This window comes from Sturnira hondurensis, unplaced genomic scaffold (genome assembly GCF_014824575.4).
Source record: "Sturnira hondurensis isolate 20B ecotype Veracruz unplaced genomic scaffold, ASM1482457v3 Scaffold0002638, whole genome shotgun sequence".
In the NCBI taxonomy this organism is placed as follows: Eukaryota; Metazoa; Chordata; class Mammalia; order Chiroptera; family Phyllostomidae; genus Sturnira; species Sturnira hondurensis.
In genome coordinates this window covers 5135934-5162225 of record NW_028075269.1, presented here as the reverse complement: position 1 = coordinate 5162225, position 26292 = coordinate 5135934, and the positions used below count along the sequence as shown (strand labels likewise).

At 38.7% G+C, this 26292-nt stretch overlaps 1 protein-coding gene across 3 annotated transcripts in view; it reads right to left on the bottom strand.

Moving 5' to 3' along the window:
* Nucleotides 1-26292, bottom strand: part of ANO3 (anoctamin 3) — a 292127-nt gene that overhangs the window by 142132 nt on the left and 123703 nt on the right. For all 3 annotated transcript variants that reach the window (XM_037040409.1, XM_037040410.1, XM_037040411.1), the window contains 2 exons: nt 2351-2545; nt 1250-1321 (listed from right to left, as the gene is read on the bottom strand). In XM_037040409.1, coding sequence (XP_036896304.1) covers nt 1250-1321; nt 2351-2545 — 267 coding nt within the window. The remainder of the gene's footprint in view (nt 1-1249; nt 1322-2350; nt 2546-26292) is intronic.

The window sequence follows — 26292 nt, the reverse complement described above, 5'->3', positions numbered from 1 at the left end:
TCTCTTCCTTACTGTGCTGTAGAGTTTTATAACACAAAAAGCAAAGATAACAAAAATGTACATGGAGGAGAAAAATATGAATTGCAAAGAAATAAGATAAACACAGCAGTAACAACAGATGCTCAATGACAGTCTCCAAATTTAAGAAAAAAAGATTTTTAGTCTAGAATTTTATGGCCAAGCGAATCCCAATCAGTAGCAGCAGCTAACTGAAGTCATTTCAGATATGCAGTCACTTAGAAACTCTGCATATCACATCAAATTGCAGAGGCAGTTGCTTAAGGATATACTCTGAAAAAAATGAGAATGAAAACTAGCAAAGAATAGTAAGTGTGACATTAGACTCTGGAATTATCCTGTACTCCAAAGAAAAGTCAAAGGAACCAAGAATGTCTTAAAGAATAAGATTGAGATGATGGGTATAAAAACAAGAAACTGAAACATAATGGAAACATTTGGAAAAAGGGATATTTTTGTTCTCCCAAGAAGAGCACAATGTCAAATAATCTAGGAAAACAAAACTAACAACTGTGTGTGGCACGAACAATGACGTAAGTACACTGTGTGATTTTGATGATTTGATGGAAGGTTAGAAAGGGGAATTGATTTAACCTTGACTCCGGGACTATTCAAGGGAGGCACAGAGGTCACAGCAACTCGGAAGTTGCTATCACTGCACTACAGGAAGTGATACTACATCTGCAGAAAGCATGGCTTTCAAGCTGTAGTCTATCTGCCAAGTGGGGAGTCAAGATACACTGTTGAAACGCGACAGCATGTGCTATAAAGGTGCAAATGTACTATTCACAGTAACACATTTAGTCAGGAGAGAGGTTTAAATTCAAAATGGCACTGCAACTATGAAAAACTGAAAGGTTCTATGAGATACACCTTCATCCAGCACAACAGAAAATCAACAGATAATGCTGAAATTTGATAAATCTAGACATAGTAATATAAATGTACTTACTCATGGAGAATTGTAAAAAAAATTCCAAGAGAAAAAAGCAGAAATTATTCATTTTCTTCAGTTATAGGATTGTTATTCATTACAAGCTTACAAATATTGTTTAAATGTCAAACAATATAAAATATCTTAATAATTTAACCTCAAAATACTATACTCACCCAACATATATTAAGAACCAAACATGATTTTTTTCTAAAAACATAATATTCCAGGTTTGAAGAAGACAGCTTATCATTAAGGAGAGGAACAATATGAAGAAAATATTAGAAATCAACTCACCTAAGCAAAAATCACTGAGGTCAGCAAAAGAGCACCTGAGTACAGCGTCTTTTTTATCCTCCTCATCATTAACTGAACCAAAAAAAACAGACAATTCATAGATTGGAGAAATAAAAATGTAACAGTTAAAAAGTGACCATAGTGACTATTGTCTAAATGGTAGTCAAAATAATTTTTTAAGTTAATGAATTGAAATTAGTTATTTAAAATTAACATTGGTACTGTGTTTTACAATACCTTCACCCTCTTGAACAATTAGCCACTTTCCTTATTGGGCATGGATGTCATTGGACTTTGTATAATAGGTAGTGATTTCACAATATTACTGAAAAGATCATCTTGGTATAGTCAAGTTACCCAAAGGAAGAACCAACCCTAGGGAACTAGAAGGAAATACAATCGAATAAGACCCAAACCTCTTAGAAAGGGACAGGGGAATGAAAGTGCACTCTCTCCACCCAGTGACATGCTGGCCTGGTTGTATTTGGACTCCTGACTCCTGTGAACACGATGGTGTGTCTCAGATCGGCAGATCTGTGTGCAGAGGAGGGACCGAGGGCAGCCACAAAGTCTCTTCAATGTGGCATCCAGATGGCTCCTCCCTACGCCTCGTATTTCAGCACTTGTATTTATCTCAGGCTTCCATGCCCACATTTGACTGTCAGTAGGTGCCCAACCGCATCTTCGTGCAACCAGTTCTTCCCTGCTTTATCGTCAATATTATTTACAGCCTTTGGTCTTTTTAGGAAATTGAGTTTATTATTGATGACCTATCCTACTCAGTTACTCCCTGTAAATTTTTGGCAGCAATGATAGTGAGCCAACAATTCAGATATGCTGGTCTAGCTTCCCCTGCAAATTACAGTTTTTAAGTCTAGGGTTGCATGGGCTTGGCTGCCTTCAAGGTGAGACAGAACTGAAGACACCTCCGGTCAACACACAGACTTTCGCCTAACTCACACAGCGGGCCGTTCATCCTATGCCAGCCTCCTTCCTAAAGAGTTTGGTACACACTAGTGAAATGGAGGAAGGGAACAATAGAAGGAATTATTTGAAAAACAAACGTAGTCTTTGTGAGTTGAAGAAGAAAATGGAGCTCACCCTGCTCCCCTTTGTCAGGGGAGATGGAAGTCACAGACGTGGGAGCCTGCGACTCACTCTCTTGTGCCTGGAAGAGTGAGGTCGACTGGCTCAGGCTCTTGGAGGAAGCGTAGCCCTGGGTGAGGCATGGCAACGATCTCCGAGACGGCTTCAGCGAAGTTTCCTTTGCTATCTCACTCTTGCTTATATTCATACCTAAAAATCCAAATAGGTGAGTGTTAGTTATGAGAAATATTTGGCAGAAATCCAAAAAATAACTTTTATTCCTGTAACGTTTGCTTCTGAAAACTACTCTTAAAAGGCACCTTTTAGGAATTAGAATTCGTTGGATTAATTTTGTTTGTATTAGAGATTGTTGTCAAATAGTTCTGAGAAATAAACGGTTCCTCTTTCAGTTTGGAGTTTCACCACTTTGTTTTGTTTTTTTGTTTGTTGGTTTTTAATTTACTTAATTATTTTTCAAGTACAGTTTTCTATTACTCCCCCCCCCCTTCCATTTCCACCCTTCTCAGTTGTTGTCCATGTATCACCACTTTTTAAAGAAACAAATGTTTAAGTTCCCTTAGGGAGTTATGAGAACAACTATTGAGATTGTCTTTGGATAAATCTAACCATTTAGGTTTTTAAGAAGCAAAATCAATAAAATCTAATTCATAAACATTCAAACTACTATTAGTAAATGAAGGTTTTCTTTATATGTGTTAGGCTTCCTTAAACATATGCACACTGCTTTGATGGTGACCAAGAGGCCGGAAAGGGAGAGCACAGTGCAGTACAAAAACCGGCCGGCAGGGAGACGTCCAAAGAGAGCATTCCTGGACTTAGTGTAACAGTCCCTCCCCTCATGCAGTGAAGGCTGATTGGCTGGAAGAATGTCCCTCAGCAGGACTCTAACTTCGAAGGTGGAAGCCCCAGTAACTGTCTGCTACAGCAAAGAATGCCCACGCCAGATGGGACATGAACCAGGGAACAGGTGAAAATCTACGGAAGGTCATGAATCCAACAACTGGCAAACTGAATGTTAACACTATAGTTATTAGCACCAAAGCCTTTGATCTTCCCAGAAAGCTCTATGGCTCCTCATGAACCCATTTCCAGATGGTCTGTTACTGTTGCTTGGCTTGGTATAAACACCACACAAATTTTAAGCAGAGTGCTCTGAATATAGATACCGTAGGGCTAAAGTAAACCTCAGGCCCTCTAATAATTCTATATCCACAGTTTCTGTGAACTGTGGAGTATATTTTGATGCCAAAAGGAATGTCTACCCACCATCCATCAAACTGTATTTCTTCTATTTCAAACTCCCCTATAAAATAACAGATATGGATGATAAATAACCTACTACGAGTCAACAATGTATGGAACTGAGTTACACAAAATAAGTATCAATGAGTATTTTTAACATTGATTTTGTGTTCATTCCATTTCCCATCATTTATTTAATAATTCCAAACAATTCTTGAGTTCTTCCTCTGAGCCAGGCCTTCACTTGGTGTTGGGTATAAAATGGCTCTCCCTCACATGGGGAGCAGAGACCTAAAAGCAGATCTTTATATTAAAAGACAGTAAAACATGTGCACTGGCCATTCTGAAACCACCCACGGAGACCTCCTAGAGGAGCCAGATGGTAGCACCACGGTAGTCTTACCTGCGAAGATCATCGGAACCTAATCTTTGCAATATATTTTTTCCTGCACTTTATTGTTTATAATTCTTGGGTTTAACACATTTTTTCAAAGGAATTGATACACAGGTGAGAAAGTCTGTAGAAAACACTATTATAAAGTGTTTTTTATTGTAACTGCAAAAATATTTGTCAAATGAACACAATGAAAATTGAGAAAATAATGATGAAGATAGAACAAATGGCCTCCCTATTGCTCGGCATTCCCTGTATCCCTAATGCAAAGGCAGTTTCCCCATTCTCTGAACTATTGTTTCCAAAGATATTATACACATAGTCTTTGCTGGTAACCAACATAATCGAAACCAGAAGTCAGATATCTTATGTCTAAAGAGTACAGAGTTTCTTTTCAAAGTTTCACATCAATGGCCAGCAGGTTCTGTTTGTCATAACAGTCTGTTCTGTTCTTTGCTTGGCATGATTGACTTTAACATCCCCCAGAGCAAAAATCAGGCCTTTTTCTTCTGTGTTTCAAAGTTCCATTTCTTTTATTATATGGTTTAACATGGTACCATTAAAATATTTGATAACTACCCATTGAAAGCTAATAACTAGAAAAAAGACTATAGTAACATGTCAGTTTTAGTAAGCATATGTCATTCTTGAGTTCAAGGATAAACCTGTAGAACTGTAGAAAATCTGTCATTTCCTATACTTAGGAAAGATTTTTCTAAAATAACAATTAGTATCACTTCCAACTGTTCCAAGAGCATTTCATAAATGCTCACATATTCCAAAGGATCTAATGAAACCACAGTTCCCCTTGGGTATATGTAAAGTGCCAAGAGGTAGAGTTGTAAACAGTATTTTCTAGAAATGCATTCACATAAAGCATCACATATCAAAAAAGTTGCTATTCAGATACCATATGACTCAATGAGCTTTAAGCTGGTATGGAGTTTTAATTGGAAAAAAATAGATCTTTAGAAAACTTCAAAAAGAAAATTGAGCAGTAAAGAAATTTGACTGATCTTAGTGCAAAACATACATTTTCAAAAGACCATTCTTTTGGTAAAATTTATTTTCTAGAAAAATAACTCATCCTAAGGACAGAAGTCCTTTTTATTAAAAAAAAAACTTGAAAATTTCTACCAATTGGTTAGAAAAACTTTGGAATATTTTAGTAGCTTGTCTCAAATCCCACAGGTAGGAAGTGCTGGAGGCTGAACCAAACCTGGTGCATCTGATTCCTAGGGCTCTGCTCTTTGTGATACAACAGGCAACCTCTTCGTGTACTCAGAAACTTCTTTCACAATAGTAATGTTCTTCACTCACTTTTCAGTTTTACCCTGACTTTGAACAAGGGAAAGTACATCTGTTACATCAGAGTCTTAGTGTAATAGAGATGGCTAACTCAGAGTAATTGATGAAAGTTTACTAAGGGAATTATTCACAAAGGTATGGCCGAGATTAAGAGAAACCAACGAAGGTTAGTGAAACTCCCTTCAACTAACAAGGGTCAGAAAACTTTGTTGAACTTGGCCCTGCAGAGCAGGAGAGAGAGGGAGCAGCTACAGGAACCTGGAGGTAATAATAGCACGTATGTGCTTAGATAGAGGAATGTAGTCACTGTCAAACCACAGACTGGAAGATTGGGGGCCAAGGGCATAAAATACCCAAACTCTCCTCTGTCAGCTACACCAGCCAGGGCTCTCTATCCTCATTTAACTTTCTAGGACTTCCAATGCAATATTGAGTGAGAGTGGTAGAAGCAGACAATCTTGCCTAGTTCTACATGTTAGGGGAAAAGCCAACATTCTTTCATGAAGAATTTTATAGATGCCTCAAGTCTATGGAGGAATTTTGTACTTGGAGGTTGCTGAAGTTTTTATCATGATGAATGCTGAATGTTTGTTTCTGCATCTCTTGACATATCATGTAGTTTTCTTATCAAGTCTCTTAGTGTGATAAATTATAATAATTTTTTTGAGTGCTGAACCAACCTTGCATTTCTAGGTGATATTTGATATATTTAATTCTCACAATCCTAAAACAAAGCTTGATTATGAATATTTAATAGTAAGAACACTCAAGTTCACTTAAGGATGTTCAGCCCCATTCCTGACAAACCCCTCAACTGAACGCAAGACCACGGATTCCCCAAGCTCAGTTCCTCTTACTACAGCACCTTTCACAGATGCGCAAGAAGAACATTATTGACGGCCCCCAGGGAACCATGAAGCCCTTCTTTCCAATACTCCACTGCCCAGGCAAAGAGGTGTTGGTGATGCTCTAGGGAATAGATACGTTTGTTCCAGGGTTCTTGAGGGAAGCCAATGGGTACACTGACAAAAGTCACTAACACTGGCCTAGATAGTCTTTCTTGATCTTGCTGTTTGGTTACATTTGCCTCCCATGTGTTAGGACGTGTGGAGGTGACACAAAACCAGCACACAGTTTACGCAGCGAACCTTCCCGAAGACAGTTTAACCAGTTCAGAATATAACATAAGTATATATTTTCATTTTCCATCAAGATTTCTTTATGTTTTCAAGGCTTTGAATAGATGGAATATTAAAGGTCAGAATTAGTTACAGGCCTGGAATAAAGAAACCTAGATATAAAGTACTCTGCTGGTACTTTATAACTGGAAGCAGAGCCCCGTTCAGGGGGGACAATAATTTCACCTAGAAATCTTAGGCCAAGGCCCTAGTTAGAAAAGACGAAAAACACTGTTTTCTAGCTGGAGTGTGTTTTCTCTGTATTTCTTTGCTATGAATCTATTTTAGATTTGAAAATAAGTCTCCTCGGTCTCCATTGAAGCTTTGTTTTAATTCAAGAAATGCTTACGTATCCTCAGGAATTCCATACCACATTATTTGTCTAGTTCAGCAGAGTCATTGAAACGTATCTCTTCTTGAAGAGAAATAAGATGATTCAAATAATGTCTAAGGGACAACAAATTTCTTTACATACATTTATATATGTGTATACATATATATATATATATATTTTAGAGAAAAAAAGTAGTTTGAATAATCTCATCACCAGATGGGAGAGGGGAGGGAATTTCAGGGGAAAAGGGGAAGGATTTACAGGAACTAGTATAAAGGACAGATGGGCAACAACTAGGGGGGGTGGAAATGGGAGGGAGGTGGGGAGCACTGCGGGGGGTGGGCTAGGATGGGACCAAAAACCAGAAAACTACTTGAACAATTATTAAATGAATTTAAAAAATAAAAATAAATTAAAAAGAATATGAGAGTATCTAAAGCAAGGCCACTTGTTACATAAAATAGAAATTCATAGGAAAGCAATAACCAACCTACACAAAATCAATTCTGAGCACTTCAGGCATTAGAACAGTAAGAAATCAAAGCATAACTCACTTAATTCAGTCCGAGTCTAATGTCAAAAACCCCAAGGGAGTTTCATCGCCTCCTCATTTTCTTCTAAAAGCCATCTGAATATAAATGTTCTAATCTTGTCATCATAGAGTGAACAGTGTATTTTAATTGACAGACCGACAGTATAGAAAAGAATGTTTTCAAAATCACTCACGTGGTGCAGAGACTTCGTGCGTGGTTCAGAGATAAAGGAAAAGAGACCAAGTTCCTTTATTTTGCCTGTTTTCAAGGAATCACTGGTCCTTGACAGTTTTTATTCCGAAGTGCCACACAACGGCAAAAAAAAGAAATGCTTTAGAATTTTCTTTTCTATTCCTTGAAAAGAAAAATGGACTGATGAGTAAATAAGTGCCACTTTTTTTGCAAGGAGAACAGTGAAAAGCAAAGGAACGTAGTAAAGTCAAACAGATTCAAAACAGGAGGCCATTAGCTGTTCTGTCTCTTTTCCCAGAAGCTGTATCCAGCCTTCCTGACTCAGATATCCATTGTCAGTGAAAAGTTCCTTTTTAGCTTCCTGACTGGGTTACAAATCCTTTCAGTCAAAAAGGCTGCAGGGGCAAACTGATGACCGTGAAGTCCCAATAGGTCAGAAACACAGTTCTAGTTACATTGCTGAAACTTTAAAGGTGGCATCCTTCAGTTAGGCTGGGCACGGTCTTTTGGAGTACACATGTTAAGTAAATGAATGAGTGCCACTAGAATACCAACTTGTGAAATTCCTGGCAGGTCCAGGCTATGGTATATTTCCATATGCCAATTGCTACAGTAGCTTTACAGCTGTTCTAGGAATATTCAGCAACTTATAAAGAGATTCTAGGTAGACCTGGAAATATAAAAGCCCTAAGGTAGCTCACATGATTTCCAGACAGACAGACAGACAGACACACACACACCTATTCCCTCTCTTACACCTACCTGGAATAACATTTGGTCAGTCTGGCTCTGTCTTGGTAGCTGTGGCTATTGTTTTACGGCCATAAATGTGGGTGGCTGGATAAGAAGTGTGTTTTCGGTATAAAAGAACTCACTCCTCTAAATCATGAATAATTCAATAATTCCCCCCAAATCAAAACAAATAAATTGGCTTGACCATAATGGTCATGAACGATTCTGAAAAAGGTTACTACATAATGTTAAAAAAAATCCAAATCATGGCATTACTCCGAAATTAAATTCTGATTAATGTCCAAATTCTAGACAATTTCAATTCCAATGTTGTAATATTTTATGGTTTTCAGTAGTGAATTTTTGTCATTCTGTTTCTAAAAAAAGTCTCAAGCCCTTTATTTCAAAATTGTTTCCACTTATTTTCACCTCCACTGTAATCTCTCTTCACTTGAAGTCTTCCACTGTGATGCCCCAGTAAGTGGGAATAGACTTGGTCAGGAGCCACTGTTTGTGAATCTGCTCCTCCAACTCAACCTCTTTATTCTGTTTTTTAAAGAAAACAATAATGACAAGATCTCAAAGAGTAAGTCAACAAAAGTTACATAAACATAGTTTATAACCTCAGGGCTTTGGGGTTGTTACAATACCCCTCCTGAAGTAAAAAGGTATTTTCATATTATATTTATTTTAAACAAAATTTAAACTGGTTCTCCAGCATATTAAAATAAATGAAATGCATGATATTTCTACATATAGATTAAAGAATACAATTTTTCTGCAAAAACAGCGACAGTAATTACACTGAAATTGAAAAATTAGATAAGATCAAGGCAATGCATTTAAGCCATCCTCAGATAAGAGTTTTCCCCAAACTGCAAGTCATATTCACTTTGAAATATTCTTCTTTAGGGATTTAAAAACTACACCATACAGACAATATAATTATTATCTTAGTTACTAAAAAAACTGAAGTGACATTTTCACTGAAGTAGCTGTGATAAGGTATTCGGGGATGATAAAATGACATTTGCAAGTATATGGGACTGAACCAGACAAATTCCTTTACTTCCTCTTCCTGCTTCCTGAACACCATGGGCAACACAGTGCCAAAGCAGGACTCATTGGTGATGAGTAAATATAGCCCGTGGCTGCTGTGGGATTGCAGGATGAGGCAAGAGCATCCTCACCCTTCTCATTGTAAGGCATACACGTAAAATATTCTGTTTTGTGACTTGCTTTAAAAGGGACTCCTGGCATCTGGAACTATAGGGACTGCCTGCAACACTCATGTTCAGAAATACAGAGAAATTTCTCTGACACCATTTCTAACTTTAAATGTTAACAGGGAGCAAAACGTACAGTGTGAAATTCACATTAAAGAGGAATGCGGTTCTGTGAGACTACCTTCTCAGCAGTTTAATACATCAGTTGTGCATCCCTAAACATCCATACTTCGTAGAGTCTTTATGCTGTACTTAAAAGTAAAGTGTCTTTCTTTTGAATTTTACCACTTAGTCCGTGTAAGAAATAATGGTAATATTTATGTGCATTATAATTTGTGTGAGTAAGCTACATCATTACCATTGTACCCAGCCCCTTGAGGTCAGAGACCTTAAATGCATGTTCATTTCCTCCATAATGGCCTGCTCAGTGCTTTACATTTATGGAACAACTGGAAGCATTACATAGATTTCAGTACACCAAGGGCCTGTTATATTTTTAAAAATATTACTCTACAAACAAAAAGTCCTAAAACAACTATCAGAGTATTATATCAATACCAATAGTGCTTCATTACACCATAGTTTTAAGACATTCTTTAAATTTACCTGTTAAAATGTATATACTCAGAGTATTACTCACATATCAAATTTTTTATTTTGGGGAGTTACTCTTTATCAAACACATATCCTTTATTTGACTTTCCTTTTTTCATTTAGGCAATATTATTATAATAAAGTTACATTCATTAAGGGGTTTTTGTATGCCAGATATATTTCTTTTTAAAATTCATAATATTAATAAAGCCACATCATTTTTATTTTTTAAATATATTGTATTGATTATGCTATTACAGTTGCCCCATTTTTCCTTCTTTTACTCCCCTCTGCCCTGTACTCCCTCACACCAGCAGTTCCCCTTCTGAGTTCATACATGTAAGTTCTTTGGCTTCTCCATGTCCTATACTATGCTTAACCTCCCTGTCTATTTTGAACCTACCATTTATACTTCTTATTCCCTGTACCTTTTCCTCCATTCTGCCCCCTCCCCCTCCCCACCAATAACCTACTATATGATCTCCATTTCCGTGATTCTGTTCCTGTTCTAGTTGTTTGCTTAGTTTGTTTCTGTTTTTTCTTGGGCTCAGTTGTTGATAGTTGTGAGTTTGTTATTATTTTACTGTTCATAGTTTTTTATCTTCTTCTCTTTCTTAGATGAGTCCCTTTAACATTTCATATAATAAGGGCTTGGTGATGATCAACTCCTTTAACTTGACCTTAAGTGGGAAGTACTTTATAAGCTGTTCTATTCTAAATGATAGCTTTGCTGGGTAGAGTAATATTGGATGTAGGTCCTTGCCTTTCATGACTCGGAATACTTTCCAGATCGTCTTGCCTCTAAGATTTCTTTTGAGAAATCAGCTGATAGTCTTAGGGGCACTCTTTTATAGGTAGCTCTCTCCTTTTATCTTGTTGCTTTAAAGATTCTCTTCTTCTCTTTAATCCTGGGTTATGTAATAATGATGTCCCTTGCTGTGTGCTTCCTTGGGTCCAACTTCTTTGGGACTCTCTGAGCTTCCTGGACAACCTCCAGGATAACTTTAAATGCTCCAACATCCGAATCATTAGAGTGCCAGGAGGAGAAGAGGAAGAACAAGAAACTGAAAACTTATTTGAAAACATAATAAAGGAGAATGTCCCCAATCTGGCAAAGGAAATAGACTACAGTACTTTAAATATATGTGTTTTTTTTTTATTAAATTTCTCCAGGGGCATTGGTTAATAATATTTCATAGGTTTCTGTACATGGACAGCATGCTCATGGGGGTATATAGGAAAGTTTCCTCACTCTGGAAAGGGGAAACAAATCGAATACCCTTTCTTTTTACAATGGAATGCTGCATCTGTGTCTAATGGCAGGCACTGCTGCATCCCCATTGTAATTATGAGGGGCACTAGCCTGAGGACAAGGACAGGACTCTAAAGATGGCGGAGCAGACAGATGTACATTACCTGGGTACGTGTTAACAACACTGAACTGGTAAAATGGTGCATTAAACAATTCTGAAGGAGCCCTAATTTGGAGGTGCTGGTCATGTGAGAAAAAATGTTCATTGTTTATTTTGATGTAGATTTTCATTGTCAAATCAGAATTCATTTAGGAAAGGCAGAGGGTTGAAAGTAAGAAACGCTACACTGGGGAATTGGATGAGTAAGGAGTTACAGCAGGAACACTCAACTAGGGTCTGTAGGTCAAATGTGACTGGCCACTTGTTTTTGTAAACAAAGGTTTATTAATAGACAAGCCATATTTATCTTATCATATATATCATCCATAGCTCTTTTACGCTGGAATGTCAGAATTCAGTGGTTGCAATAAAGAGCATTTAGCCTGCAAAACCCCAAAGTGTTGGCAGTTATAAAAATTGTCGCAGAGATGTAAAGTACAGCATGGGAAATACAGTCAATCATATAATCATCTTTTATGGTACTCGATGGGTACTAGACCTACGAGGGTCACTTCATAAGGTGAAGTGACCAATCACCATGTCCAATCACCATGTTATACAGCTGAAATGTCCAATCACTATGTTATACATGAAACTAATATAATACTGTGTGTCAACTGTGATTAAACATAAATCTTAAAAAATAAAAGAAAGCAGCCATTATGAGGATGAGAGGGGAAAAACGTATTTCCTCCCCAATCTTTCACAGAAAACACGTGCAACTCCAAAGGGGCGCACAGGGCACTGATGACCCAGTTAAGGTATTTCAGGCCTGGGAGATGACGACCCTTGTTATGAGCTGGTGAAACAGTCACTTGTTTCCACCTGTCCCTCAAATGTAATATTAAAGGAAGTATTTTTAAAATGGAAACAATGCATCTGTATAATGACTGATTCCTGTTTTTTTTAGTAAAGTCTTATAAGAAAAAACACAATTTAGATAAAGTTGGCTCATCAAAAAGAAAGCAGGCAGGGAGGAACACACAGTAGTCCCTTTATCTATGAGTCATATGTTCCAAGAGCCCCACTGGGTGGTGAAACTCATATAATACTGAACTCTGTATGTATTGTGTGTTTTCAAATGCCGTAAGTCCTCACTTAACGCCCTTAGTGGGATTCTTGGGAGCTGTGACTGTAAGTGAAATGACTAACAAGGAAACCAATATTACCACAGACTAATGATATAAACAAGAGTTAAGTTCTTACAGCATATTACTAGTCACCAAATATGACCAAGCTTCTAAATGAAGACCCCAAACACTTCAATATTAAGCACTGAAATAAAAGAAAGCTATGCATACCTTTAGGAAAGCTTGACAAAACCGAATATGATCATTATTTTCCAGCCAGCCTATTCTAGTTCAGGGTCATGGGTGCGTGGAGCCCAAGGCACAAGGCGGCCCGACATGAGGCAGGAAACTGCCCTAGACAGGACGCCCTCCAATGGCAGGTGCATCACGGCCACCCCCACACTCACCCAGATTGGGACAATGCAGACACACCAATTCCCCTTGTGGGCATATCTCTGGGATCTGGGAGGGAGCCAGAGGACCCAGAGAAAACCCGCACAGACATGAGGAAAACATACCAACTACACACAGACAGTGGTCCTGTCCAGCAGTCAATTTTCTTTCCTTATCAACATTGTAATGAAAGCAGTCGAAGGGCACAATATTACTCAAAGGCTGTGTGTACACACCTATCACAAAGTTTAAATTATAAAGTGGGCATTGTACGAGATTAACAACAGTAAGTACTAATAAAATTGAAACATTGTAACAGTGTACTGTAATAAAAGGAATGTGAATGGCTTTGGGGTCATTATTAAGTAAAATAGGGTCACTTGAACACAAGTACTGTGACACCTTGACTGTTAAGCTGGCAGCTCACACCAAGTGGAGAAGCCAAATGAAGGGATGATTCACACCCCAGGAGGAGAGAGGACTTCATAAGATTTCCTCCCACTACTCAGATCATTGCCTGTTTAAAACTTATGAATTGTTTATTTCTGGACATTTCCATTTAGTATTTTCAGACCATAGTTGACCATGGGTAAGTAAAACCATAGAAAGCAACACTGTGGAAAAGAGGGGAGAGTACTGTATAACTTTAAATATTTGTGGCATACAATAAAAATGGACACTTTGGAAATGCAGAGGGCTGGAAACTTAAAAATTTCCCATTTCACACCCTCGTTGATGGTTGATGAGCCAAAGACGCAGAGAATTTATCACGAAAGTCCGCAAAACCAACGGATGTGGTGAAGAGCGGGGAAGTACGTGCCACTGCGAAGCACCTGGCCGTGCCCTGGACTGGCAGGGCACAAATCACCGCTTGCATTACATGAGAAAGAAACTCACGCTGAAGAAGCCTAACATTTGTTCCAAAACAAATCTAATTGTCCAGCTCTTATGGTCATCTTTGTATCCTTGCATTTAGACACCCAAAAGTCGATGACTAACCGTGTGCTTTCCTTCCTTAGTAACAGAAATACCATTCTCTTTAACTGTTTCATACACACACATACAGGCATATTGGTGTTAGGTATGTGTAATTCCTCTTGGCCTGGAACACTCTGCCCACCGTGGTATTTTCAGCACCCAGGATATTCCCAGACAGAAAGCCATTTTAATGAGAGGAAATACTGAAGAAAAAGTATGGGATAAAAAGCAACATGGCAAATAACAGATGCACTGTGTGTGGTGTGGCCAAAAATGGGGCCACATACTAAACTTGCCGAGCTCAAAGAGGCCTGCGTGGTAGGCGTCACAGACTCAGAGACCAAAAGGAACCACAGAGCATAGCCTGAAATTAAAACTTTCTGACTAAAAGCGTGTCACAGCCGGTAGTCACATGGCAGGAGGGCCTGTAGCTGGCTTACCGGCCAAAGGTCAATCCTTACCTTAACTAAGCCCGTCTATTGACATTTTTTTGCATCTAAGATAACATAGGCTTGGAATAGAGAGTAATCACCCCTTTTTCCAGGGGAGATTAGGTAGACACACCTGTTAGGCAGGATAGATAGTAAACCAAGGCAAGGAGGAGGAAGGAGACATGTCTCACCCACGAACTCAGCAGTCCTGAGCCTGGTCCCATAATATTGCCAGGTGTTCTAACCTGGCGATATTAACTCCATGAAATACCACACCTACATAGGAGGAGGGAAGTGCCTGAAATTCTAGGTAGCATTTCCACTGTCTAGGAAAGAAGAAAGCCTTTGAAACTGTGTTCTCACCTCAAGGCCCGAAAGGCAGGAGAGGGTCCACAGCAGCCAAAGCAAGAGGCCCATAAAACCACTTTTGTTCATTGCTTACCTCTGGTCACTATCTGTTTTACGAGGGAGTCCTACTGCTTATAGAAAGAGCCCACAAATGACTTTGGGTAACTGCCCCAACTTTAATTAACTGCCTCTAGCATACCTGTCTTACAAAAAAGATGTGCAAATGGAGCCTGGAGTAAGGTAAGGATCCAGGCTAATAGACCTCCCCATACATACCTAAGTTTGGGTAGTCACGTCCCTCTGGGAGAGGTGGCACCACCTTTTCCCATCAATTAACATCTTCACCCTGTCCCACCGACTATAAAAGCCCTCAGAGTGAAGGACTCTCACTTGGCTCTCAGGCCGCCCGGCCTGGTGTGCTTGCCACCCCAGTCTTTGGCCACCTTTACTTTCACCGAACTTACTCTGCTTTGCCTATGTCTTTCAACATCTTCCCATCCCTTCCCGCCTTACCTAGCCCATTTTCTTGCCCGAGAACAGATCACCCATAAACCTTACCTCCATGCTAACAGATTCGCTGATCGATATTTTACTGTGTTGGCGAGAAGAACCGAGTTCCTGGGAGTTTCTCCCGTAACACACCCACAGCACAAGAGCACCAGACCACAGACGCCCTCACAGTTACCTCTTTCCTCAAACACCATCTCTGTGTGCTGCAAAGGTGAGATGTTAACTCTCTTATACCCGTCAGTGCTTTAACAGAGGTATTTTCCTCTCCTTTCACTCTGCACAATTTAGGAGATCTCCTGGCTTTGCTTTCTCCTGCCTCCCTGATGCATCACCAGCGGATTTCATGTAACGTCCCCCTCCCCACTATGTCTCTTCCTTTGTTTGTAATGTGTAACATAAGCTGCAAAACTGCCATTCTCTGCAGCACTTTCTAAATCTGCTGGGATTTTGCTTCCCAGCAGTTGTCAACTTGGATCAAGTAGACTCATTCTCTATTGGTTTGGATGCTTCTTAGGTCAGCAGTACATTGGAAATTCTCAAATACATATCCAAGGTGTGTGCAGAAGGTATTCAGGCATGTAATATGAAAAATAGAGATGTTTAAGCCCTGGCTCGTGTAGCTCAGTGGATTGAGCATGGGCCTGCGAACCAGAGGATCGCGGTTCGATTCCCAGTCAGGGCACATGCCTGGGTTGCAGGCTGGTTCCCTGCAGGCCAACTCCCAGCAGGGGACGCACGAAAGGCAACCATACATTGATGTTTCTCTCCCTCTCTCCTTCCCCTCTAAAGATAAATAAATAAAATCTAAAAAAAAAATAGAGATGTTTACTGAAGAAGAAACAAGATACAAGAAACATAGCACATAGGACAACGACGCCTCAGTCCCCTTCAAAGTAGGCACCTTGGGACCTCACACAGTTCTCCCAATTGCCATCAGCTGGCCTGTTGTATTTTCCTGAATCTCACTGATAATCTGAAATCTCTTCCTACTCAAAGGCAGATTCAGTGTTTGAAAAAGCCAGAAGTCATAGGGCACCCAACCTGGGCTGTAGGGGGTAAGTCACCTGGGTAATTTGGTGTTCTGCCAAAAAACTCTGCACTAAACGTGATGTATGTGCAGGTGTGTTGTTATGATGTAGCTGCCAATCACCAGTTGCCCATAGCTGTGGCCCTCTGAATCATGTGAATAGTTTTCAGGGAGGAATGTTCAAGCTTCATGTAAAATTTGCAGATTAGTTGCTCTACTGGCCCAGTCATTTTGAACGTGACAGCCACACAGTACACACGCTCACTCAATGGCATCTACCATCCTACCATCCTCACTGACTAGTACAGTGAAGTCATCATTGCTCATGCTTGTGCATTCCAGTCGACTCTCCTTGGCTGCCAGGTTACATGGATGTGGCACAAACCATTCTCATATTCACAATGGCTGGACTTTTTCCAGACAGACCTCATACCTTTGGTTAAGGCTGAGAAGGTGATATGCAAAATAAATATGCTAAAGTTTGTTACAAGTAATTTTTATTTCAAGATGGTTCTTAGAATTGTTTTCTATTTTCAAAAATCACCCAAAAAATTGAGAGCTATTCAGAATAATCTTGTCCTTTTGTGTGCAATCATTTTTTCATGCCCCCGTACACGTGGAACCTGCCTTGTGTCTGTGCTGCCGCACGTGCTCCATAGAGTGCTTCCTCAGAATTAAGACTTGACTGTGAGAATGCCCCAGCAACCCACAGTAAGCTCATAACGGGTTATAAAAAGCACAGAAACTACTTCTCTCGATGACCTTGCATATTAAAGTTTCCTCAAATATTTGTGTTAATGCCCCAGATTAGGAGGACAAAGCCAAAAAAAAAACTCTGCTTTGCAGAATCCCTATTTGTAGAAATACAGACTTTACCACAAGGGTGTCACTGTGGCAACAAGGAAAAGGTAATAAAGATTAAGGATGAATTTAATTTTATCTAACGAAGTCATTTAACCTCTATGTGGTTAGCAGAACTGTATGTGTTTTTTAAGCTTTCCTAATTACTGTATGCTTTATCATGAATTTAGCCTTTGCAGACTGCAGAAAGTAAATAATTTAAATCCAAAGTCAATGTAATGTATCTCAGGATCCAGGAAGGCAGCTGATACTGTGAAGAGGAGAAGCAAAAAGGAGAGGAGGGAAACGCCTTTCTTTCCAGTGCGGTGGGGGCGCGATAAAATGCATCCGGTTAAATCCATTAAGAGTAGAAAGTCAGCCCTGACCAGTGTGGCTCAGTTGGTTGGAGCCTCATTACATAACCAAAGGTTACTGATACTATTCTCAGTCAGGGCACACACTTAGGCTACAGGTTTAATTCCTGGTCCAGGCACATATGGTAGGAAAACAATCCATGCTTCTCTCTTGCATTGATGTTTCTCTCTCTTGTTCCTTGAGGACAGTTAAAAAATGTCCTCGGTGAGAGGAAAAAAGAAAAAAGAGAATAAGGGGTCAAATTTTTGGTGATAGAAGAAGATGAGACTGGGTGATGAGCACACACTATAATATACAGATAATGCATTGTGGAATTGTACACTTGAAGTATATATAATCTTTGTTACCAATATCAGCCCAATACATTTAACATACATGTGTGTTTGGGCTATGGGGCAGGGGAGAGAGGGGAAGGACTGAGCACACTAAAAAGTCAACGAAAGTGAATGGCTCCATTCAAAGATGAATGAGAGCAAAAGACCTAACCATGCTGAGATTCTGATATCTCTAGAAAATCTTCTACGCCCTTTATATCTGCTTCATTTAAATATAACAATCACCCTGAACGCTGAATACTTTCCACTTATTTGCAAATGAAGAACCAACGTTTCCTGAAGAAATAATTTGTCCAAAATTAAATCTGCTGATAAATGGCGAAGCCTGTAATTGAGCCCCATTTGCACGGGAGGCCTGGGCTCCTTCCTGTCGACACCCCCACCAGCCTTAAGGGCCTCTTGGAAAGACAGAAGGAAGCGCAGGTGGTAAGAGTGGCAGAAGCACAGAGAGGAGAGAACTTGATGAAAGGGCACAGATAATTAGGGGTCTGAGAGTCACGCTGCCGAGTTTGCATTTTATACTTAGCATGTTTGATTGGAGGTAACAGAAGTTTCTCAAATGAAGGGGAGCCTTGTTTTAGAAAGATTGTTCTGGTGAGGGTGCTCTCATCGAAAGCACCATCATTCACCATGGTCCTGTTTTCAAAGGCAAACATCACTAAGAAAAGTAATACCTGATCCATTTATTTACTGACGGGCACCTAAGTTGCTTCCAACCCTTGCCCACTGTAAATTGTGCTGCTATGAACATTGGGGTGCATATGTTCTTTAGGATTGATGTTTTAGGGATCAAAAAACTATGGTACATATACACAATGGAATTCTATGCTGCAGAAAGAAAAAAGGAGCTCCTACCTTTTGCAACAGCATGGATGGAACTGGAAAGCATTATGCTGAGTGAAATAAGCCAGGTGTTGAAGGACAAATACCATATGATCTCACCTTTAACAGGAAGCTAAACAACAAAACAAACAAGCAAGCAAAATGTAACCAAAGACACTGAAATAGAGAACAGGAGGACAGTGACCAGATGGGAGAGGGGAGGGAATTTCAGGGGAAATAGAAGAGGGATTTAAAGGAACAAATATAAAGGATACATGGACAACAACTGAGAAGGGTGGAAATGGGAGGGAGTAGGGTAGCACGGCAAGGATGGGATGGGATGGGAGTAACAGACAGAAAACTGTACTTGAAAAATAATTAAATAAATTAAGAAAAAAGAAAAGTAATACCTACAGTTCTTAAGACTTTAGTGCTAAAAAGATTCATTGAAGCTCACAGAAAGGGACTGGTGAGTGCAAGAAGGTAAAACTCGGCTCTGGAGGAAAACAAAAAGTGTCTGGACATAGTTTTATCTCTCCAGACTTTGAGTTTTTCCAGGTAACAGTGTCTGGATTGGACAAACCTGAGCTGGAGGAAAATACAAACATCCAATATTCTCAACTCTGTGACTTTGCCATTATCAATCAATCTGCTTAGAATGGCCTACCACCCTCCTACACCCACCACTTACTCAAATTCTAGCCATCTCTCAAGACTGAGTGCAAAAGTCCCCACATTTATGAAATCTATCCTTTCTGGTTCGTTCAGTTCCATTTTTAAAGGACACTGTGGTTATTTGTGGTTCTCTCTTTTACCTTGCATTCCAAAGGCTGATGAATGGAACACCACCAGGTTGCACAAGTCTAGGATCATCTACACGACCAGCACACCTCTGGTTTTCCAGACCCATCCGGCCTGGCTCTGTAAGGAACGCCTGCCCCTCTCTCTACCAGACAATGAAAGCATTGCTTCTGCTTCATTCAGGTCTCACACGGTCACTTTCTTAGTCCTGATAATCATCACCCATGCTGCAGTACAGCACATAATCCCACTTAAAAATCAATTTAAATTATAAATTATATCAAATACACAAAAAGAATTGAGTTGAATACAGTGAAGATCCATCCATCAAGATTTCATATTTGACATATATCACCATCTTGTTAAATGTGCTTTGGGTCATGCTTTGTAAGCCATAAAACATTGTCCACACATATGGAATTGGCTTTTTACCTCTTTCCAGCCTTTGCCTGCATTCCTCTCCAGATTCGCAGGGGTCTTTTGAAAACTCCAAGCCTGTTCTCCTTGATTATATCCTGGCTGACAGTTATCTTCCTGCAAAAACTCATTCTCCATTGCTTTAAAAATGACTTGACACCATTTGACCCCATAATTTGGTGTGCTCAGAACACTGAATAGAATATGACTCTCGGCACATTCTTCCTTAATGGATTGTAAGTTGGAGCTTCCCCTCTGTATTGCACCAGGGTATTTTCACAGAGCTCTTTGCCTAAATATTTACTGAGCTCTGCTAACTTTTATCCCAAGTTTCTTATGTGATACAATGCTGTTGCACAGCATCTTTTACTTTCAAGGGTCTTTTTTTGTCACCCATCCTTAGAGCAATTGAGAAAAGTTGAAGAGAACAGGTGCTCCTCGCCGTTTCATCACTGAAACAAACCAAGGATCAGAGAATGTAAGAAACAAGCGGAAAGTGTTTCAATCCACAAGGGAATCATCTCGACATTCTACAACTGTGTCTCCAGAGAACTTCCGTTTTTTTTCATTTGTTTGAAACCAATGAAAAACTTTCTTAAGAGTAATCTTGAGATCTTTTGTTATGTTAGCATTTTGAATTTTTTTCAATTCCAGGCACATTTTGTTTGTATAAAAAGGACACAGGCTAAAAACCTGACAGTTAGAGATACCGGATTCAAACTTCTAAAAGCTAGGCTGTGATGCTAAATCTTATTCATCACATTTTTTTAGATAAAAAATACTTATAGCACCATTTACCACTGAGGGAATTCAGGTTTATAGTAAATTCATATCTTTTCTAAGGTCACAGATTAGGTCAAGGCTGGGAGCCAGATCTGTCTGAAAAATACCCACATCACTCTGCCTTTGGTCCTCAATAGTTTTCTCTGGGTTAATTATTGGATTGAACAATGTGGACGGTCCATTAGTTGAGAGCTTCCTCAGTCCTTACGGTGAGTTTGAGGCAGAACAATGCAAGTCACATCATCTGTCACATGGTGACGGTAGCTGCCCCTGATCTCCTGTGAACCGAGGACAATGAGACGCTTGTGTTTGTTTGTTTATTGATCACTGTCTATGAGACCGACAACCGTAGAAAATTGTGTAAATACAGACAAGCCAATACAACATATTTTTCAACTCAGTTTCAGCTACTGAAGATATTAATCAATATGGTTTTTGAGGAGAGGTTTAGAAGTTTAACCACCGTTGCTATTTGGCCAAAGTTATCATTGATAGTGGTCTAGTCTCATAAGTTTTGTGGGTTTTCTGTCTTTCTAAACTTGTGTGTAATATACAATATATTTACTATTCTAAATAATCTAGAAAGGTAAGGAAAGTTATTTCACAACAAGAGAGTTTTAGAAAATAGTGTAATATATGAAGATAGATAATACAATGAAATGTCTAGGAAATTGATTTTATGGATGTTACATAATGAAAAAATCAGTTGTGATTCAAAAGGCATGAAGTCTACTTTTTTATGGTTCAAACAAGCAGTGAATCTTCTGCCTGTTTCCCCACAATTACAATAATGTCAGGGCCAGATGATTTCAAACATTCCCTGATTTGATGCCTTTTTAATTCTCATTCTGCTAAGGATTTTCAAGTCATGTGTGAGTGGATCTAGCAATCACTGTGATATTTTATCACAAACTAGAAAATATCACTAGAATTTTACCCAGGTATTGATAATCAAAGATCTTGCAAGTAGTTTGGGAAAATAAACATAATCACATGACTTGTGAAACAGCTTTTACAGTGAAATGGTAAAATTGGGGCCGTTAAAATTAATGTTTGATGTCCTGAAAGCTGAATCAGCTTGTTTGTCAAATTGGTCAAAACATTTCCTGATTTAGCAAATAAATGATAAAGTGCATTTACAAATCAACTGAGTATTGTTAGTAGATTAGTTTGAAAGTAAATTTAATATTTCCATGTGAAAATGTTTTGTCTAAATTGTAAAAATAATCACATATTGTACCAAAGCATTAACAAATAGTGTATACATTAACCAGTTTCCTGAGGTTTTAAAAGATCTCTGTTAATGCCATCAACAATCCCTAAGTTATATAACTTTGTGATATCAAAAGAAAAAATTTGAGAGTGACATACTTGCTAATGTGCTAACAACATTCAGTCTTATATTTGTTTTTTAATATTGAATACCTTCTGACTACTAAAGAAACAAATGTAAGTCATTAGTATGACTACAGGAATTTATAACCCAAATGTACCCATCAGACCTGTTAAAAAGATGAAATCTAGACATGGACGGGGTCCACCCTTCACCGGGGTGGGGCGAGGCCTGGGGCTTTTCATTGCACGGCATTAGCAAAATCCTTTGGCCTCTATCCTCTGCCTTTGGATATCGATGTCTTTCCTCCTCTTTTTCTTTTTCTTCCTCTGCGCTCCCCAGAGAGGGTGTGCTGCAGTGCTTTGGGGTGTGCGCATTCCTCAAAAAAGAAATACCAGGGGAAGGATTCGGCCTGCACTCACTGAGTACTGAAGGCACATAGGCTGTGCGTGGTGCTGTGGTGGATGCTCTCTTGGGGATGAGGATTCTTATTGGATCTAAGGAGGAAAAAGCAGAGTCACAAAGCCATGGAACGAGACACGTGTGATCAGTGCCAGAGAGAGGCAGGAACACAGAGGATGGGAAGAATCTTAAAAGGACACGCGTATCCAGCTGCCTTATCCATCCGTAGTCTTTTAGCATTAGAAGGTCCATTCAAAATCATTTAGTCCAAACATTGCCGAGAACTTTTCTGCATATTCACGGAAGATCTAGAATTCTTTTCTAACATTATTTCTCCACTTCTAGTTTTTAACCATCTTGTTTAGGCCTTCAAATTTCAGGGCTCTGGCCCCTTGCACTTCTTCCTTATAGCTCTATCCTGACTTCTAGTGCGAGTAAGACTCGAGTTTCCTTCCCCACACCCCCAACGACCTTCTAATTTTAAAACTTAACATCCTTTTCTCAATGGATGTGTATTTGTGTGTGTGTGATTCATTATAAAGAGAATCTGTCAGAGAAAATTAAGGATGCTTAGAGAGGACACTTTGGAGAAGGAAGTGAACTTGATTTTCCATCAGCTACGTTGGCAATAGAAGCAGGATTTCAGAAGCCAAGTTCCCAAAAGAAAAATGCGATTGGGGAACCTAATCTACTGTAGGTCATAAGTACATAAAAAAATTGAAAACTTGTAGACACTGATGTGTGAAGAGCTCAGTTCTTCAGCAGCATAAAACAGTGAGAAATGTTGAAAAATGATTCAAGATAGTGGCTCTTATTTATGGAACAAAAGGAGGAGGCGGAGACACGGAAGGAACAAAGAATTAAAAAGAAAGAGAAAGAGGGGAGAAGGAAGTCAGATTATGAAAAGGAGAACCAGGAAAAAGCAAGGCACAGAAGCTTAGAAAGGTGAGAGGTCAATGTAGACTGGTGGTCAATTAAATCAAAATCATACTTTTTAAAATCACATTTCAAAACAAACTCTAGATGTTTTAGAAAGGTAAATATTGATAAAACACAACCTATATAGAAAAATAACAGAAGTGAAAGAAAAAATACCTATCAGTTCTGTGAAGACATGTATTATCAACTTTGAAGCAAAATGCAAAAATAAATCACAAATAAAATTTATATAGGTACATATAAAAATAAATATATAAGTAACAAAATGAGTTAAAAAGAAAATGAAACATTAGGGATATATTAATACCACATGTAATTGGCAAAATGTAAATATTTTATTTTACTTATCAGTGGAAGATAATTATTGTACTGAATAATTATTAACTATCAAACATAGTAGATTTTAAATAATTAAAACATTAACATAAAAATTAACTTCTTAATTATGTATTAATTATGTTATGAAGTCAAGGTCCTAGTAAGACCAATTAAAAAGTAACTGAAAAGATAATTCAAAAAGAAAAAAATACAAATAGTTTTAACAAGAGTTGCAAAAATTATTCAATCAAAAGTATACATTTAAAGCACCATGGAGGGCTCTTTAATAACAACAAAATTAAAGAAACATTTTCAAACACTAAAACCCAGGTGTGAAGAGGTAGCCAGGAAACTGGTAAAATTACCTACCACTTCTAGCCTCCAAAACTGGTCCAACCACTGTAGAAAACAATATACCAAGGCATACAAGAATATGATAATATCTATCTTTACCAGTGTGTTTAGTTCCAGGAATTAATCCCGAGGAAATAACTGAAGGGAGAAATAAAGAAACTAAGTTTCAAGTACTTTCAGTGGAGATCTAAGGCAAAATGTTCGTGATTCATAAAGATAGAAACAGATACTAGATTCCTTCATTGTATCTATGTATTTTTAGAGTTTACAAACCATTTTCCCTTGGTTTTAAATTATACAATAATACATTTGGCCAAGTATCTTTATTCCTATTTTAACAGAAGTATTATAACCCAAGGCTATAGAGCTAATGTGTAACAGAGCTAGGCGTTGAGCCCAGGCCGAAACAATTAAACCAGTTCACAGTTTAAAGAATAATTATGTGTCACCCACTCTTTTCAATTCAGTCTCCTCCTCCCCTCCTCCCCATCTCCTTCTCCTGGGTCCCAGCCTGCCCAACTCCCAACACAGCATAATGCCAATTCCTACAAAATCCAAGATATAGTTTTGTGGTGGGGCTTTGAATCCTTTTCTTTTCTAATTAGCACATTTATAACCTTATTGTACTGTAACAATCTCCTCAACGTGTCTTTCACCACTCTGTGGCTGTTCTCTCCTACCTATAACTCACTTGGACACAACCATAAAAAAAAATCCTTTTTCGAACTGAATTACCCAGGCCTTAACATCCATCCAATACTAAAGAAATACGTAAGGCCTCATCTGAGCGCCTGATTCTGTAAAGGTTCCCTGAAAGGTGTTTGAAAGACATTCTTGGTGATTTTCCCAGAGCTTGGCAGGTTACTCTCTGACAACGGTGACACCAATTCCTGGAGATATTTGAACAGTTTGAAGACACTTAACAAAACCCAAGCTAAGGCTGAAACAGTGAGTGGTATATTGATTACTGATTGCTTTCTTTTTTCCTTCTTATTTAACTTTTATATTTGTGTTCAAGTGCTACCTCAGATGCAAACCGCCACACACCTACTTTCCAAAGCAGCTCAGTGCACGCTTCCAGAGTGAAGGCGGCACAGCTGCACAGCCCTTTGCATTAGAGTATTTCAAAAATACATCAAACAATACTATTGTCAACCTCTTTCAAATTCTAGAATTTTGCAGAGTAAAACAAAATTAGAATTTCAATGCTCCTCAGAGTCTTTTAGTCAAGAAAAAAATAATACACTTTCGGTAAGCATAATGCAAAGACAAAGCTCTATAAAAACCATCTCAGGATATTCAACTTTTAGACAAAATTAGCAAACATGTGGTACTTATTACATATTTATGATTATAAAGTAAAACTATTCGTAGGAATGAGACAATTCTTTTCAAATGTTAGTCAAAGCCCTTAAGGTCTCTAAAGAATGGTACCTATAACTATCAATTTGCAGAATGTCCATCTGAAAATGAGCTAAGGTCAATGTGGCTAAGAGTGGAGAAATATTCATTTTAAAAAAAGCATACGATGTGCTAATTATGTGTCAGCACCTGAAGCCATCCATTCATTCATTCACCTACTTATATTTAGTCACCTTTGAACTTCACAAAATACTTCTAAGATAGGTCTTCCTAATGTTCCCATTATATTCAGAGGCACTGAGACATTAAGGTAGCTAGGACCAGAGGATAGGTGTCAGAGCTGGGCTTTGAACCCAAGCTATCTCGGTACATGTTTTTCACCTCATTGTACCATTGTGTTTCTATGCTTTGGTTTTCCTAATAAAGACAAAAAATCATATTTACACTAGTTGCGGCTATCTCTCTGTCACTGGCTTAATCTTTTTGATATGGAAATAGGATATAAATTATGTATTAATTTAACATATCCAGTCAAGTTGTCCTCAAGATTCATTGCCTAGGAAGAAATTCCGTGGGGCTTGCCACTAAGCACTGAATTTGCATTCTAAATACAGGAACACCAATAGGTTTGCTTGAGTTTTAGCTTTTCTCAAATAGAAAGTGTTGCCCGACACTCCCTCTGAGTGCTGACACTGTACAGAATGCCCCAGTGTTACTGTCTCTGGGTAAAGTTTACATGCCGGAATCCCACTAGAAAAAAACAAAGAAAGAAAGCCGTATAGAGAGGTATGTGTGTGTGTACCAGTAAATATCTGTTTGTTTATTCTTAAGTCCCCCCCACGCAGATGCTGACATTTTCTCAATGGGGGTGGGAAGCAGTGCCTTCAAGCGACTCTATGACCAGTGGACGTTAACAAACTGGCATAATAGGATCACTTATAAGGTTTGATGTT